Here is a 15,186-nt window from a genome sequence, read left to right on the forward strand (position 1 = left end):
TTGATCCTACATTCACAATATCAATTACTACAATTAAGACACATAAAAGTCCCAGATGGATGCTTCTCAGAGGTTTTGATGTGAGGGATATCCCACATAAGTCCAAGCAAATGTTATTTATACTAACCCCTTTCTCCTCTAATCACCACATACAAAGTTGAACTGTATTCCTCTCCTTCTCCCCCAAACAGTCATCTTTTTGTGTGCTAAGATAAGTAACTAATCTAGTGTGTGTATGCATACTATTATAGGAAAAATCGCAGACTATTGTAAGAAGGTGCATTTACATTAATTTTGGATATCCCCTTTTGTCCTGAAGAAAGCTATGCCTAAATCTCTTCTTTCCAGTGTATTTATTTTTTACTTCCTCTGTTTACCAGAGCTGCAGAAAACTTGTTGCTCCGGGTTCAAAAAGAGTATCTTAGACCCCAGCAAGAGCTTGCTGAGCTGAAAAAGAATGCAAGCCAGCTCTTATCAAAGCACAACAGCAGACTGCAAGATGCCCAGGATATGGTGAATGAGGCACTGGCTAACATCAATGAGACCAATCGCTTGTTTCCTCTTATCTCCAGCAACCTGGGAGAATTAAATGTAAGACTGGACAATCTGTGTTACACAAGAAATGTCAAATGTGAAATTGCGTTCATAAGTTGCTTTTTTGACTTTCATGAAACTGTACACATTTAAACATGTTAATCTATGTAATATCTTAAAAACTCAAAGCAAACCAGACCTTCGTTTGAAAACAAACAAAAAGATTATATAATATATGAACTTACCTGCACTACCTAATGTACAGACTACTATAAAACAATTGATTTATGCTATAGGAAAAAAAGCTGAATATAAAGGAAGGTAAAGAAGTCTCAACCATGCTTATTAAAGAAGGAAGGATCCTAGTGAATGTTGCTGCTGCTCTTGTCCAAGATGTAAAGAACTCTACCTCTGTAAGTTCTTAAGCTTTAACATCCTCTTTGACGCTATCAAGTGGATTTTGTTATTGAAAAAAAAAAAAAGAGGAAACCATTTTGTTGTACAGAACCTGGAGGTCCACCAGGATGGGCTAGTTCTATGGAGTACCAACTTGCGACACCATGTGGATGAGCTGGTGATGCAGATGTCCGTGAGAGGAGTGCTTGACCTGGTATACAGAGCTGAGGATCATGCTGCCCAGTTCCAAAGACTTGCAGATGCACTAGAAAGGTAACAAACTTGAGAAAGATGAAATTGTGAGAGGCTTTATTTACAATATTGTCAGATTTAATTTAAATAGGTAGTAGTAGCTTCATCCACTAAGGGAACACAATCAGTTTTTATCCCCCATTTCATTTCAGTTGCTTTTCACCTTTAAGGTAGTGCACAGTGTCTTTATTAAACATTACAGAGGGGGTTGACAAGACTTGAATTTCATGTGGCTGACTTACACAGTAATGAGTGAGTTATTAAGTGCCCAGTGAATATATCATGGCATGACTTGAAAAGCTTGTGGTCTGTGTATGAATACTTCTTTGACAATATATCACTGAATCTCATCAAGAAGCTATTCTTGCTATGCCTGCATTATTGTTGCTATCAAAGCATCTTGCAGAAATGAGTGGGTTGAAATCCCAAATGGACTCAAATGCACTCTTAGAATTTTCAAGTTGGGAAGTTATTTGAGTTATTTCAATAGAAATACTTTGTCCCAGGAATACTTCTAAGACTCTTGCTGCTTTGTCGTATAAAATCAGCAGACTTGTGTTTAAAAATTAACTCTTATAAGACTGGAAAATTGACACACATTTTAAGTTCAAGAACAGAAGACTTTGCTTCCAGTAACACTGAGCAACTCTGCTGATTTTGCTGCAACCAGACAAATCCAATAAAGCAAAATTTGATATGGAATAGCTTTCAGATGTTCATATTTCCTCCTTGATTCTGTATTTTGCTTTGCTTTTGAGCTCCAGCTAGGAATGTGTTTCTGTTATGTTATGTTTAGGCAATGTGATTTGTTTGTACTTCATGCAAAATGTCTATGGCTAAGTGGCTTTATAAATTGAAAAACTCACCATAAACAACAAGGAATAAAATATAAAACGAATTGCTTTAGGTTTTCAGGTGATTTGGAACTGATTTTTTTTGGTTCAAAATAATGAACTGTAATGAAAGCCCTTGTGTCACTGTTGGGTACATTCATTTTTTTAGAGTACATCATGTATTCTAGAAAGATGCGCATGTTGTAACTGAAGATGTAGAACTTGTTGCTTATGTTGCTTGATTCATAAAAAGAGAATTATTTGTTAATCTCTTGTTTAGTGGCCTCTCTAAAATAAGGAATGTGACTCTGAATGCAACTGCTGCTGTCTACACCCACTCCAATGTTAAAAGTGTGATTGAAAGAACAGAGAGTCTGGCAGATGATGCCTCTAGAGTTGTGAATGGCCCCTTGGATTTGGTAAGTATTGATATTAGTATCTTAATTAACTTCCCTACCATTTTGGAATATTGGTTCTTATGTTTCTTGCACTTGCTGGAATCTGGGTCTTCTTGATGGAGGCAGCCTTTTCTGTTGGCTAGTGTGTACTCTATCCTGAATCTTCACTCCAAGGCAGTAATGGTACTAGATTTCATGTTCCGTTTACCTTGCTTTCCTCTTTGCCAGAGTACCATTTTTACATCTAATGCAAGTTTATCTGGACTGGATTTGGTTGTATGTGTTTATCATCAGTCATCTGACATGCATACCTGTAGGACTTAAGTTGCCAGTCCTCTGGTGCTCCCTTCCACCTTCAGAATTATTTAGCCATCTTCTTGTTTGACCTATCCCTATTCCGCTTCTATCTAGATATTCCCAAACACAGCTGTTTTGCCTATTTGAGGACACTTCATATTTTTGTCTCATCTGCCATTCCTCTGCTTTGCAAAAGTATCAGGTTGATATTAAAACAGTAGATTAATAAGACCCGACCAGTTTAGTTACCTAACCAGTTACTATTACTTTTTTATTATTCTGTTTCCCCCCTTTTATCTCTTTGCATGTTTCATGATTGTAAACCCAAGGAAAGAATCAGCTACATTTTGCATGTGTCATGCACATTATTCCTGCGAACAAATATGTTATAATGCATTTATGTGATAGGGATCAAAATGGTATTGCTTTGTGAGCTTGTATATTATTTTATATCGCTCTGTCTTATTAAAATTTCACGCAACATGAGTCCTTGAAGGTACTTTTCCAGATTTTACAGATGGAGAAATGGGTTAAAAGAACACTTTGAAGACTTTTATTTTCAAATATTTCACTTAAAAGGGCTCAGTGCTGAAAATTTTTAGAACAGGAACTAAAATTACTGATGTTCCAAAAGGCAACAGTGAATCAGTAGCACTGTTCAAACTAGAATTTGATAGGTTTTGTCTGTCTTTTTTTTTTTTTTTAAGTGACTCACAGAGATTGTCACACTCATGGACAAAAGGTTACAACTTGAATTATGTTTATTTATGCTTTATAAAATAATAAATAGAATGTCACCTAAATAGTGAGAATGTTCAGTAACTTGCAGTAGACATCCAAAGATACTTAAATGTTTTCAGTTGGACTTCTGACAACTGATTTCTGTTATTTTTCTTTCTTCTTTAGCCAGAGGAGTCTCTCAGTCTTCCTGGAAAACAAGCTCTACTGCTTAGCTCCAAATTTCAAAATGAAGCAAAAAATCTGAAGAAAAAAAGTAATGGTCAGTTCTTTAGATTTCACATTTCTGCTTCTATTTCTTTTTCCATATCCTGCTTATGATGGATTTATTTTATCTTATTTTATGTTTTTAAATGAGCATAAGGTAAGTTACAATATTGCATATGAATGTACATGCATTTTTATACAATTGAGATTAATTTTGTGTTCAGGACTCAAGTATTGTTTTACTTTTTTGGTAAGAATGTAGTTAAGTAAACACTTAAAAAGCTGACCTTTAATATATCTCATTTCTCTCCAAGTAATGCTTTCTTTAAATCACTGTTTTTTCCGAATGCTATGAATTAAGTCATTAGGGACTGTGCAGTAGATGAAGGACAAATGTAATTCTTGAAGAAATGCATTCACCCAATTTGATTTAATAGATCATGTATTACATACAAGTATGTAGGACGATATATCTAAATAATAATTTTTTCTTGGTCCTTCTACACAGTTGAAATACAATAACCAGCTGAATTTTTTTCTGTCTGTAAAAAAAAAAAAAAAAAAAGTGCCTTTTGGCTCAGAGTCCTGCTATAAATTCCAAAATCCTTTTAGTTTGTTATTACTCCAAAAAGATAAGCAAAGCTTTTTAGTTTGCACCATGGAAGTTCAAAACCATTTTGAACACTGAGACTTTGTTTAGGAGCAGCATCTAGCCCTATGGGAAGTTGTGGACAAAACTGGACGGAAGACGAATGTTTCACAGAGATAAACAGTAACTGTAAAATGGTCTTTGTTTTGAATATCAATGGCTTTTAAATAAATAAACATATATATATATATATATACTTTTTCTGTATTCAGATGGACAGAATGCACACCTTTTTGTTCATTCTGTTCTACGTATTTTCATTATTAGTGAAAGGATTCTGCAAACAACTCACAAATAAGAAAAAAGACACTACTCCTCCTTTCAATTGCTACTGTCACATTTCAAAAAAGTCAAGTACATAATAGAAAATATAGGGGTTCGCCATCTTGGAATCATTTTAATTTATAGCTTTCTCCCTGACTGTTTCTACCATTTCAGTATGATGGAGTTGTCCAAAAAGGATGGCTTTGAATGGAACAGTGCCCACAGGTGTTTATCTGGACATACTGCATTAATTTTAGGTTAATGTTTTTAAAACACTCTTTCTGTTGAAGAAAACAAAGTTTTATTTGATTAAATAACCAAATGCTTATTCTTGTATGTAGGTTTTGTGTGGACTGTATGGTATTTGTTTACACACAGAAAAATCACAAATATTTCTTCCAACAGGCCTTGTATTTGAATTGAATGGGTTGAACAAAAAGGTAGAAAAGATTCAGGAAAGTGCTATTAAAATTGTCAACCAGCTTAATGATTCCCTGTTGACACTAAAAGCATTGCCTAATGGTAAGTGAAATTGGTATTGATATTCTTCTTATTACAGAACGGTCTAGTACAATCATAATAAAATCCTGTTCATCATCTGATGGGAAAAACCTAGCAACAAACTAGACTGGAGACTCATTTAGCTTCCTGCCTTACAAGGAATATTTGCCATTTTTAGTAACCATAAAACATAACTTGGTTATGATACAGGGTCTGTAGTCTCATTCCCATTTCACACTGCTGTAAATCAGGAGGGGATCTGAAAGCAGTGGAATTACACTAGTATGAGAAGAGAATGAAGTCCTAGAATATTTGATCCCACATGGAGAGAAACTATATATGAAACTGTGATGTTTTGCTTTCTTTTGATAGCTTGCTTCAAAATCATTTCTACTGTGCAACGAGTCTTATCATGTGCATCTAAATGTTTTCTAGTTGTAACTGCTGACTTCATTTAGCCGATGAAATGTTCTTTTGGCGTTTTTCCAAAACAGAACAAAAAAATCCCTTTTAAAAAAAGTCATTATTTTGGATAAAGAGAAGACCTAGAGCTTCACTGAAGCTAGTAAAGAAAATGTCTTTCATGTTGCGAAGAGGAGGGTCTGAAATACTTTACCAACTTCAATTTTTATTTTTTTAATTTTTTTAAGGTAAATGAACACTCCTAAAGGCCTCCTGCATGGGTTGTTGGATTTTACTGTATCTCCAGATTAGAACACTAAGTCCAGAGCTTTAAAATACCCTTTTTATTGCTCAGGCTCTTAACTCACACTAAAGGGTGATATTAGTGACAAAGTTACACTGGACATTCATTGCAGGATGCTATCTGACATAAAGCCACACGTTAAAAATGAAAGTGTCATTAAAATTATAGAACAGCCCTCCTTAACTCATAGCTTAATGTTGTTTGATTTTAATTTGTTGTTTTATTTCTTGAAGTTTTCTGTTTTTTATCTGGACAGAGATTAATGATGGTGTATTGCCCTCTGCCTGGGTAGTGGTAATGAGGAAGGATCCCTGCAGACCTAAATCGGGCCTTTTGTGCCGGTTGCAGCATCTTCCCACTATTCCTGGCACAGGGACTGTAAGGGGCAGGCTGAGAGTTGGAGCAGTATGCTCACTTTGTAAGTGCTCATATCCAAAAACAACGGGTGTAATAGGCCTTCTGCCTTGCCAGCTTTCTGCAGGATGCAAAAAGTCAGTTTCGGACTAGTGACTTGGGGTGCCAGCACTCATTCAGGGAACTTAAAAGCAGGAAGCTTGATGTATTCAGATAACCTCCCTGTTGGAATAGACAGAATGAAGTTCTCCATCACATCATTCTGTGTCTACATTGTTTTCAGAGCTGGTCACAAACAAACAAAAACAACAACATTTTTTCCCCCAGAATTCAAAACTTGGTTTAATTAATCTTTTAATCAAAAGACTTGAAAATCTAAGGTGACTAGCCTTAATTGAAATTGCTAATATATTTTATTATGTGTATATATTTGAGTAATATATTATTATATGTGTGCTTATATGTGTATGAACAGACATCTACATCTATAGCTATATCCATATCTATATCACCAGCATGGGAGCATTTACCATGTTTTTAGTTCAGGGCCATGGCCATTTTCCACCTTACTGACTAGGCAATAGGAGTTTGCACCAGCCTACCTCTGGCCCTCCAGTTTCACAGAAGGTAGAGTTCTCACTCTGTAAGCCACGGGGCATTCAACGGCTATGCAAAATTAGGTATCAATAGGTCTTGGTTTGGAGCTCCCCTTACAAACTGATATAAACAAAGAGATGAAAATATAACTCATAGTTTAAAAGGAATGTAACTGACAGCATTTCTAATGTTTTGATTATGGCTATAACTGTGTTGTTATGAAACAGGCCGGGCATTTATTACTCTCAAGTATTTATGAAAGCTGTGATTTTATTTTTTAGTCTGTGAACTGCCACTGTCTTTTAGATACAAGGAAATACGTGCTTGAGGTGAAAGAGCTAGTTGTGTCTGCAAACACCAGCACCATGGTGGGTTTAAGCCACTTTGGGGATTTCAATCAAAAGCTCCTGAATACTTCGTCTACATTGTCCCGAGTTAATGACACGTTGAGGAAAACTAGTGAACTTATAACTGATTCATCAAAAGCTGGTAAGTTTGCTGCTTCATTACTCTGTAGAAATGTCACTGCTTGCAGAAGCAGTACTAATATTGAAGTTTAATAGGCATCAAATATAAGTCTGATGGACTGAAAGTTTCATCCCAATTCAATAAAACCAGGTTAAATTTTTAAAAGACCTCTAGAGGAGTCTCATGGGTTGCCTTTAAGTACGCACATTCCTTACTGATGTTTAACATTGCTGAAACAAAATGATCAGAAATCAGTTAACTATTTTAGCAATTAAATATTTTAGCATTTCTCTTTCAACCTGCCTCAACGTTTCATTTATGTTTTGCCAGCAATCACAGCTGAAAAACAAGTTAAAGAGGTCAAAGCACAAGCAAGTCTTTTACTTAATAAGCTGAAACCTCTGAAAATGCTAGAAGAGAACCTCAGCAGAAATTTGTCTGAAATTAAAGAGCTCATCAGCCAAGCCCGCAAGCAGGCAGCATCTGTAAGTACCATTGCTGCAGACTTAACTGGCTTCACTTTCACTTTTAACACAAATTCTTTGAGAATTTCTCTATCTTTATTTTCTGAAATCATTACATTGGCTTTTTTGGCATATGAGCTTTTGATCAAAAATTTATTGTTATTTTCTGAAGTATTTGAATAGTTTGATCTATTGGCTTCAAATTTCGTAACCAGATGAGTGAATTATGACACATTTCTTTCTTCTCTATCTGGGAATCTCTTTTTTCAAGTGATACCTAGGAGACTGCTAAGATCTAACCCAGGTAGCAATACTTAAGTCACGTGAAAGTATCTCAACAAATTGCTTTTATTGGTTGGTCAGAAACTAAGTACATATTCCAGAAATATGTGCTGTGTACACTGAAGCTTGTTTAGATTCCATTTCCTCTTTTCCCCACAGATTAAAGTTGCAGTATCAGCAGACAGAGATTGTATTCGTGCCTACCAACCCCAGATTTCATCTACAAATTACAACACCCTAACCCTTAATGTGAAAACTACTGAACCAGATAACCTCCTTTTCTACCTGGGTAGTAATGGAAAGGTAAGTTTCTGATGTACATTCACCGGAGGTGATATTAATCAAATAGCTTAAATGGCCATATATATGTTTTTTTTCCTACTTGAATTCAAACTAAGAACCCAAATGTGGCTGCATGCAGACAAAAGTGGTCAGTAGGGATGGAAGTATTTTTGTGCCTTTGATTGATTCCACGGAGGTCCTCAAAGGCAGAGAATAAAAGTACTTGATTTGTTAGCATTGCGTCTTGGCCATGTCACGAATCTCCACCTTTTCCCATTCTCTGTATTAACCTCACAGAGTGTGACACTCTGTGTGATGTTTTCATATAGCATGCTGAAGTACATCAAGCATTTTGTCTCTTATCACAGAGAAAGGACTGAATTTGGCCCTCATGAGCACAGTGCATCCACTCAGTTGAAAAAGAGCATGACAGCTTAGTGTCACATTGCCTTCCTCTTCCTTCCCTCTCTAATTCTAATAAAAATGCTGTTATTTCCTTGTGGCACACTATCATGTGGTAATACTTTTTCACAGACTGGTAGGTCACTTTGCGTATGCTCAGAAAGAAGTGCATATTTATACGTGTGCATGGAAACACTATCATGTCTTTATATGTCTATAAAGAAAAGATTCAACTGCTTGTCTATAAGCTGAGGTTTTTGGTTTCATTAAAGGTTTTTCTTTCACTGGGCTTGATTTTACTAAAAGTAAGCTCCAAGGATGTGGGGGGCATGAATCTGGAAAGATTTTCTCAATGTTACATGTTAAAATTAAAATTAGAATGGAAGCAGCATGTTCAATATGAAGTATTGAAATAACCACTGCTGTTTTTCAGACAGACTTCCTTGCAGTGGAGATGCGACGTGGTAAGGTAGCTCTTCTTTGGGATTTGGGCTCTGGATCAACAAGAGTGGAATACCCTGATCTTCAAATTGACAACAACAAATGGCACAGAATACATGCAACCAGGTAATTAAAGTGTGAATGGCATAATTAATTAATAATTAATGGCATAATTACTGGAGGTCTAAAAAGACAAATCAGAAATAAGTTCAGTGGAAACTGAGATTAGGATTGTTTTGTTTTTTTTTTAATGCAACTGCTGTATTATGGAAACGTCCATCTACTTAGTGAATGAACTCATCATAAACCACACAAACCATCTGCAGAGTTTTCCAGTTACAGGATGCTTTTTAACCTTAAAGAGAGAAGTTGATAGCATGTGTGGATTAAACTTGGTGATTTCTAAAACTAATTATTATTATCTTGAATTGGCAGGTTTGGAAAAACAGGTGCACTCAGCATAGAGGAAGTGAACTCCAATCAGAAGTCTTCGTCTAAATCTGCAACCTCTCCTGGGACAGCCAGCATACTAGATGTTAACAAATCAACACTGATGTTTATTGGAGGACTTGGGGGGCAAATCAAGGTTCAGTTCTGAAATCAGTATTCTGTTATATGTTATTTTTATGACGTTTGAGATACACCTTTGACTTAGCAATAATTGCATGAGTTGTTTGTTTCATCAAGAAATGCCAGGTACTGTGAACCTAAAGCAAAAATGCTGTAAGGAGGTTCTTTAGTATTCTGAATTTCGTTTTGCCTGGAAAATTCTGCATAAATTATTCACCAGGACAGGCTCTGTGTGCATGTATGATGCATAGATATTACACATTGAACTCCTTTTTTGGTTTGTTCTTCCATGGCTTCTTTTAGATTGCCTTTGTTCATGCAATGAGAAATGTAAGTATGTCAAGGACATAGTTATTCCACTTTTTTACTTGCTGCAAATCTAATCTATTATGATTTAAATGGTAATTGTTAATAGTTATGCTAAACCATGTTCTTTTATTATGACTTATATCTAACAAATTTAGAGCTCAAGGAAAACAAACAAAAATTTGGCTGTATAATTTTCAGAATACTTAACATTAATTGTATTCATAAAGTATTTCTTCTCTTACAGAAATCACCTGCTGTTAAGGTGACACATTTTAAAGGGTGCATGGGAGAAGCATCCCTGAATGGCAAATCTATCGGTCTTTGGAACTACATGGAAAGAGAGGGCAAGTGCAATGGGTGTTTTGGAAGGTATTTTGTCTTACTCTTTTGAAATAGATTTAGTCATGTAGAATATATATTTCTGTTGCAGCTAAAAATAACAAACTCAGACAAATTGCTTCATTGATCATTAACTTACAATTCTGAATATGTTAATCTGAATGTGCTAGTGGTGTCAAATAATTTAATTGTACATAATTTTATCACTTATTAATACTTATTTTTTCAATACAGTTCTATGGCTGTGATCTGTTTTGTGCACTGAAAGTGGGGACTGCCAGTAAATCAAAGTATTTTGGAATGTTTGCCTTTCAGTAATTTGTAGCAAGATACACTTATTCTTTCCAAGGATCAAAATCAGTGTAAAGCACTCTAATTAAAAAGTCTGTAGCAAAACTGTAGCCACTGAGCTTGCTACCCATTCCTGTGTGTGACAGAGTGAAAGGGTATTGCAGACTGTGCTGTTTTTACGTTTAAGGAATGGAAAAGAAAGTTGGTTGACTGTTTTCTCTTTTACAGAACATTTCATGTAGAAACAGCAGAGGGTGCTGCTTGATTGGATGAGATTTTAAAAGAAATCTTATATTACAGAAAAAGAGGCTAATAGAACATTTATTGTAAATGCCATTAGGCAAAGCATTTTGATAAATGTATGACAAGTTTAAAGTAAGAGGGTGTATGTTGTAGCAATTACTTTATCTTGTATATATCCTTCCCTGAGGCTAAATTATGCATTGTGAGATTCTATAATGAAAGCGGCCTTTGGCTGGAATCCTTTAGTTATTCATAACATCAAGATTCAGGTTTCTTTCTACACTTTCTAATCATACTGCCTAGGGCCTGCACCAACTGATCTAACTTTTCTTATATTTTATATAAAAATGACTGGGAAAACACAAATCTTCAGTTAACATTTTAGCTCTCTTTTCAATTTCCATAGCCCACAGGATGAAGACACTTCATTCCATTTTGATGGCAGTGGATACTCAGTTGTGGAGAAGGCTCTTCGCTCAACAGTGACTCAGATAATAATATTTTTCAGCACCTTTTCACCTAATGGGCTTCTTCTGTATCTTACTTCAAATGGCACTGTAAGAAAATGGATTGGATTCTTAAGCTATCAAAAATTGTGTTTAGATCGCTTGATAATTCCTCACTGTCTCCTATGTTGTATTTCAATTTATCTATATTAAAACACATTATTATCTTTGTATAGATTATTGCCTGTGATTGATACCATGAGACAAAGGAGTAAAGACAAGAACCTTATAGATCACTCTTTAGAGCAAATGTTCGCATATACTAAGGCCAGAATTAAGCAATGAAAAGAATTATCCATCATTTTAATTCTGAGAGCAAAATTAATTATTATTTAACTAAAGGCAAGAACAAGAAGCAGTAGGGACGATGGGAGATAGCGGTAGGATTTTTTTGTTGCTTGTTTTAGTTTTTTTCCTCTGTTGGAGGAATCTTGCCAGGATGTAAAATCTTTTGGAATTGAGCTTGCAGGAGGAGAAGAGAATATGTTACTGGACAGAAATATTGAATTAAAACCATGAGATTTGAATTCGGTAAACTGAAATAAATTAAAAAAAACTTAGCCTCCAAGAGCAGCATAACCTAGACCCATCTCCAGACCTTTGTGGTCATGTCATGCAGTTTACCACATACTTTGATGGTGATTTTCTTTCCCTGAAGGAGAACAAAGCTTTGTTTAGATGCAATTTGTTCTAGAGGCACTACATAATTCATTTGATTTATGTACTCACTGCCTGAAAACATTACACAATTATATGTGACTTAAATTTTACAATGTAGAGGGGGGCACTTTCAATATGATACAGAAAGACTCTTTGCTTCTGCTGGTCTGAATGGATGAGTAGAAGCTTTTTCCATCTTGCAGAAAGAACACTGTATTGTTTGATCTTTATGATAACAGTCAAATCAAATTGCTCTCAATCAAAATATAAGAAAGCAAACGTGACATTTGTTGTTTAAACTTATGTCTGCTGAGTAATCAAGGTTGCTGATTCATTTAAGTAAGAACAACAACAAAACAAAGGAGAGACATCCTGATGAGGAACAAAGAATTTAATTTTCCTAAATATAGCAAAGATAAATGTTTTCTGCCTAACAAATAGCCTAGGTACAAGAGATATTAACCCTTTTTCACACAGTAGGCTAAACCTGCCAAGTATGCATCCTTTGGAAGATTTTATTTCCACTAATTTATATATTTTTTCTGTTCCTTTTCTCCCAGAGAGATTTCTTGTCCCTTGAGCTTGTTGATGGCAAAGTGAGACTGACTGTTGATCTAGGTTCAGGACCTCTTGCTCTTACAACAGAAAATCGTTACAATAATGGAACATGGTATAAAATTTCGTTCAGTCGGAACAAGAAACAAGGTAGGCTTCAGGCTGAAAAACCAGGTGTCTGCACATTTACAAACAGAGATACTGAAGACACCCAAAGGGGAATATCACTGCAACCAAATCCGGATGCTTTCAGTGCAGAGATTTTTTAGCAGCCATTCCTATATTACCTTGCTAAAATAAGGCAGCAGAAATACAATGCAAATCTGATTCTTAATTTGGCACATCTTATAAAGAGCAGGTAGTGCGGAAGCTGCCAGAAAACATATTAATAATCCTTAAACAATGAGAGATCTTTGTCCAATCCTGTATATTAGGGAGCACATTTTCTGTTGGGCATTTTCTTAGTAAATTGTACAACAGAGTTTTTGGGGCCTGGGACATAATGCATTACGATGGAAGTAATCCATTACAAGTGCTGTGTGTTAATAGTTATAACATATTCTCATATATGTATTTTGCTGTAGACTTCTCCAGATTTGGTTTTGACAGAGAAGAATGAACGAGATTAAAAGAACAGCTGGAAGTACAATAAATGACTCACTCTAGAAATAGAAGATTGTCTATACGTGTTTGACTAAAAGCATACATTTTCCTTTACTAGAAACAAGATTGCCAAAATAGAAGAATCTCTATTAGTGTCCTCTAGATCTTTACTCTCTTTTCTTTGCAGGAATGCTGGCAGTTATGGATGCATATAACCTTAATTATAAAGAAACCAAGCAAGGAGAATCTCCTGGAGTTGCCTCAGACCTGAACCGCTCTGATAAGGACCCAATTTTCATTGGTGGGCTGCCAAGATCAAGGGCTGTGAGGTGAAGTGTGGTCCAACTTCTCCCCCTTTGCTAAGAATAAGCAGAGAGGAAGACATTAAACTCTGATATTCCACTGAAATTAGTGGAAATCAGTGAAGTTTGACATCTTGCTTATGGTCATATATACTGCAGAATTACCTGTCTTTCACCTTTAACTCTTAATATGGTGCTTTTTGCTACTACATCTGATACTGCAGTTCAGATCATGGTCAACCTTCTATGTTTCCCCTCTGTGGGTGATTTCCACAGCAGCAGCTGCCACAGCAGCCACCTGCTCTTTGTGTCCTGCTGCAGCAAGCATTGCCTGCGGTGATGCTCCTCTGATCTGTGAGCCTCATGCTTTCCAGCTGGCATTTATGGTCAACACTGCACTTTGGGATAAAAGTTCTACTTCAGAAAGGAATTTTTCTAATTCAATTTTGAACTTCGAACAGAGGAGAACTAAATGTAAACAGATCAACAAAAAACATTACAAATACATATTTTATGCAGGTCTCTAGTTTTGACTTTTTGTATTGTACATCCCTGCTGAACTTGTAAAGCCACAGTTGTTCCAGTGGATTCACTTTGAAAGGATAAATATGACTTTAAAAAAAACTAATTAAACTGTCTCCTTGCTCTCAACAATGAGGTTAAATTCCAGGGCAGTATTTGTCTCTGATGTAGTCTTGCTAATCTTAAATGGCATAGCAGCCTGGAAGAGATTATGGCAGGACAGTCTTAGATTTCTCTGACTTAGGCATCCTCCAGACTTATGAAATGAAAAAGAATTGCTTGGTAGTATAGAGCTATGGTTACCCTCTCACACAAGAGCCATCACATTTCAGCTGAAGATTCAGCTGAAAGTTTTGGTAAATGGCCTGACCTGTGAACACAGCACCACACACTTACATATTTCTATTTGGGTACAGTGCTATCCAGCTCTTTCAGAAGTAATATCTGTTAAGGGTAAAATCCAAATTACCCCTCTTTTTGCTAACACTGACCTGACTGCATTCTTTAAACCAAATCCTCTCTTTTTCATGTTGAAAAGAACTTAATATTTTCTCCCAGGAGATTCCGAGTACTACTTCTTGGAAAAAAGCCTTATTTTGTCTTTCAGGAAAGGTCTGAATAGTAGAACATATGTGGGATGCATCAAGAATCTGGAAATATCCCGTTCAACCTTTGACTTGCTTAGAAATTCATATGGAGTAAGAAAAGGCTGTGTATTGGAGGTAGGAGACCCTTAGGTTTTGTGATCTGATACTTATTATCGAACAATGAATAGTAATGTTTGTGAAAGAATATAGTGAGTTGAAATGGGCTGATCTTGAAAAGTTCTATGCTAATTAATCTATGTGTGAAATTACTTTTTCTTACTGGGGTCTACAACAGGACAAAGCCAGTAATTATTTCTCTTCCTCATAAAATAGCCTATTCGTACTGTGAACATCTTGAACAATGGATATATTGAGTTGGAACCTAAGTCTTTAAGTCCAGAATCAGAACTGATGACAACTTTTGCTACAAAGAACAGCAATGGCATCATCCTTGCTGGACTCAGCAGGAGAACGGAGAAGCGACAACGCAGACAAGCGCATTTGGCAAGTACTGAAAACAAAGATATTTTTTGGTTTTGTTTTTGCCATTTGTATTTTAAAATATCAAGTCAAATTTATATGAATGTAATTTGCAAAAGATGAGAAATAAATATCTGATCAGATATTTCTGATG

At 35.7% G+C, this 15,186-nt stretch overlaps 1 protein-coding gene across 1 annotated transcript in view; it reads left to right on the forward strand.

The window, feature by feature from the left end:
- Positions 1–15,186, forward strand: part of LAMA1 (laminin subunit alpha 1) — a 98,198-nt gene that overhangs the window by 71,067 nt on the left and 11,945 nt on the right. The window contains exons 37-53 of the mRNA XM_050708774.1: positions 381–591; positions 831–947; positions 1,040–1,203; positions 2,296–2,434; positions 3,617–3,710; positions 4,974–5,090; positions 7,033–7,215; positions 7,525–7,679; positions 8,100–8,243; positions 9,058–9,191; positions 9,501–9,651; positions 10,189–10,313; positions 11,224–11,374; positions 12,544–12,688; positions 13,329–13,470; positions 14,573–14,687; positions 14,886–15,056. Coding sequence (XP_050564731.1) covers positions 381–591; positions 831–947; positions 1,040–1,203; positions 2,296–2,434; positions 3,617–3,710; positions 4,974–5,090; positions 7,033–7,215; positions 7,525–7,679; positions 8,100–8,243; positions 9,058–9,191; positions 9,501–9,651; positions 10,189–10,313; positions 11,224–11,374; positions 12,544–12,688; positions 13,329–13,470; positions 14,573–14,687; positions 14,886–15,056 — 2,458 coding nt within the window. The remainder of the gene's footprint in view (positions 1–380; positions 592–830; positions 948–1,039; positions 1,204–2,295; positions 2,435–3,616; positions 3,711–4,973; positions 5,091–7,032; positions 7,216–7,524; positions 7,680–8,099; positions 8,244–9,057; positions 9,192–9,500; positions 9,652–10,188; positions 10,314–11,223; positions 11,375–12,543; positions 12,689–13,328; positions 13,471–14,572; positions 14,688–14,885; positions 15,057–15,186) is intronic.

Source organism: Cygnus atratus, chromosome 2 (assembly GCF_013377495.2).
Source record: "Cygnus atratus isolate AKBS03 ecotype Queensland, Australia chromosome 2, CAtr_DNAZoo_HiC_assembly, whole genome shotgun sequence".
Classification (NCBI taxonomy): Eukaryota; Metazoa; Chordata; class Aves; order Anseriformes; family Anatidae; genus Cygnus; species Cygnus atratus.